General features: G+C 29.6%; 1 protein-coding gene across 1 annotated transcript; it reads right to left on the bottom strand.

Moving 5' to 3' along the window:
* Window positions 1–617: 617 nt before the first annotated feature.
* Window positions 618–1452, bottom strand: LOC107463490 (uncharacterized). Its single transcript, XM_016082286.3, has 3 exons — window positions 1268–1452; window positions 1063–1157; window positions 618–988 (listed from the first exon to the last, which is right to left on the bottom strand). Exons 1-3 carry the CDS (start codon window positions 1371–1373, stop codon window positions 842–844), a joined length of 348 nt encoding a protein of 115 aa, XP_015937772.1. The 5' UTR covers window positions 1374–1452; the 3' UTR covers window positions 618–841.
* Between the last annotated feature and the right edge of the window lie 610 nt (window positions 1453–2062).

Genomic DNA, 2062 nt, shown 5'->3' with positions numbered 1-2062 from the left:
TAAATTAAGTGCTATGTTAAGTAACCAAAGTAACCTATGATTTTTTTAAATAATATGAATAATGGACTCTAAAATTGACCAAATTCAAGTAAAACACACTACATTTCTAAAATTATTCACTTAAATTTTAATAGAGGAGTATTAGAGGACGAGCAAGTTTTGTGATTTGTAGCCATTAATTAGTTATTATTGGTGATTTCAATGATGTGATATTTCATCCAAAGGTGAGAGATCACTCACTTTGCTTTTGTAGATTAAATGCTGGACAGATTTTAATAAAACTGGTGGTCCTTAGACTTTTCCATCCTTGATATTAGAATAACCATCTGAACACCTAGTAAATTGAACATTCAATATATCTATTATTCACATTGTTTAATATTTTCATTGTCTACCTATATTTTTTCATAAATTAATCAATAATGTCAAATGCACATTAAAATTAATTATTAAAATTAAAAGTATAAAATATATATTAAAATATAAAATACATATTAAATTAAATTACACATATACTTATAATTTTAATAGTCGATTTTATGTTGTGCATAATTTTTTTTAAATCAATATATAATAACAGAAATTTAAGTGACAGACACAGGGTCGCCGGTCGCGTCTCAATTAATTAATAATTGATACTCATCTTCATCAGTGCAGCTTACATTTTTGCTTCCACTTAAGCAAGTTATTGAGAAACTAGTTTAATTTATTCCCTAATAACACTGAATTAGCATAACATAATAAAACATGATATTCATTCATAATATATAGTGAAAATTCATACGTAGAGGCAGACGCCACATGGGTTGATTATGGTCGATCAATACACAACATTGAAATGCTATGGAGATGGTGGTTTTGGATTGTGACGGTCATTAGACCCTGTAGGTGGGTAGTCATGCAGTTCCAACAACCTCATCCTCTCAGTATTAACGGCTGAACTACTTCTTGTCTCCTCCAAGTCTCTTTCTCTGATGATGACAACTTCCTGTGCATTATTATTATCAATATTGTTACTAAGAAACGATGCATGCATATAATTAGTATATTAATTTAACTTACTCGTTGTAGGTTAACGTTGTGGTTGTTGATATTCTCCACCGCCAATAAAGCAGCATCAACTTGGGGACCTTTATGCATAATAAGGCTTTGGGTTCCTGTTTACAAAATTACAAATGTATATAGGAGAAGCGAGCTAGAATTAGAACACGATCGATTGTGAATAATTCAGCAATTGATTAAAATTATATGATAGTTTTGAATTTACTTGTGATAGGGACTGCTCTCGTCAAGCATATCAGATGACAGAGCCCTACTAGAACAACAACAGAGAACAAGCGAATCATTGCGGTGCCTTTCATCATCATCATCATCGTTAATATTGTAGCTTAGCACATTATGCACTACTTCCTTATAATGGATGGATATATAACACACACTACTTAGTCTAGATTCGTTAAGTTACGTTGCTTGCTACTAAGCTAGTACTCCCTATTTATACATGTAGATTTGTATCAGATTTTGTTATTTATATTTATGGAAATTAAAATAAAGTGGATGATGGGAAAAAGCAATTATATATCATATCATATGCATTGCAAGGAAAACTCCAAAAGGTGGTAGGAACCCGTCATTTCTTGGAAGAGGATGGGAGAGGGTAAAGATTTTGTTCTGTTACGTGATGGACTTCTTAATTAATAGTACAAATTAGGAGGTTAATATTTTATTAATTCACTAAAGTATTATTTTAGTCTTTAATGTTTGGGTCAAATTTTAATTTAGTTTTAAGGTTCTATTCTTGTCATAAAAAATTTTAAATAGGTCAATGTAGTTTTATGGTTAAATTTGACACTAACCATAAGACGAGTGACGTAAACGTTAATAATATTACTAATTAAATTATATCTTTTTTCATGTATGAGAAAACAAAAGCCAAAATCTTCTTGTGGCACTTTTCCTCATTTTTTTTATACAAAACTTTATATCCTAACAACCAATTATTAACGTTTTAAAATTAAAAGAAAAACTTTTATATTAGTAATCGTTGATAGATCAATTTTAC

Source organism: Arachis duranensis, chromosome 8 (assembly GCF_000817695.3).
Source record: "Arachis duranensis cultivar V14167 chromosome 8, aradu.V14167.gnm2.J7QH, whole genome shotgun sequence".
NCBI lineage: Eukaryota > Viridiplantae > Streptophyta > Magnoliopsida > Fabales > Fabaceae > Arachis > Arachis duranensis.
The sequence above is the reverse complement of the archived record's forward strand: the minus strand, read 5'-3'. Positions and strand labels throughout refer to the sequence as shown.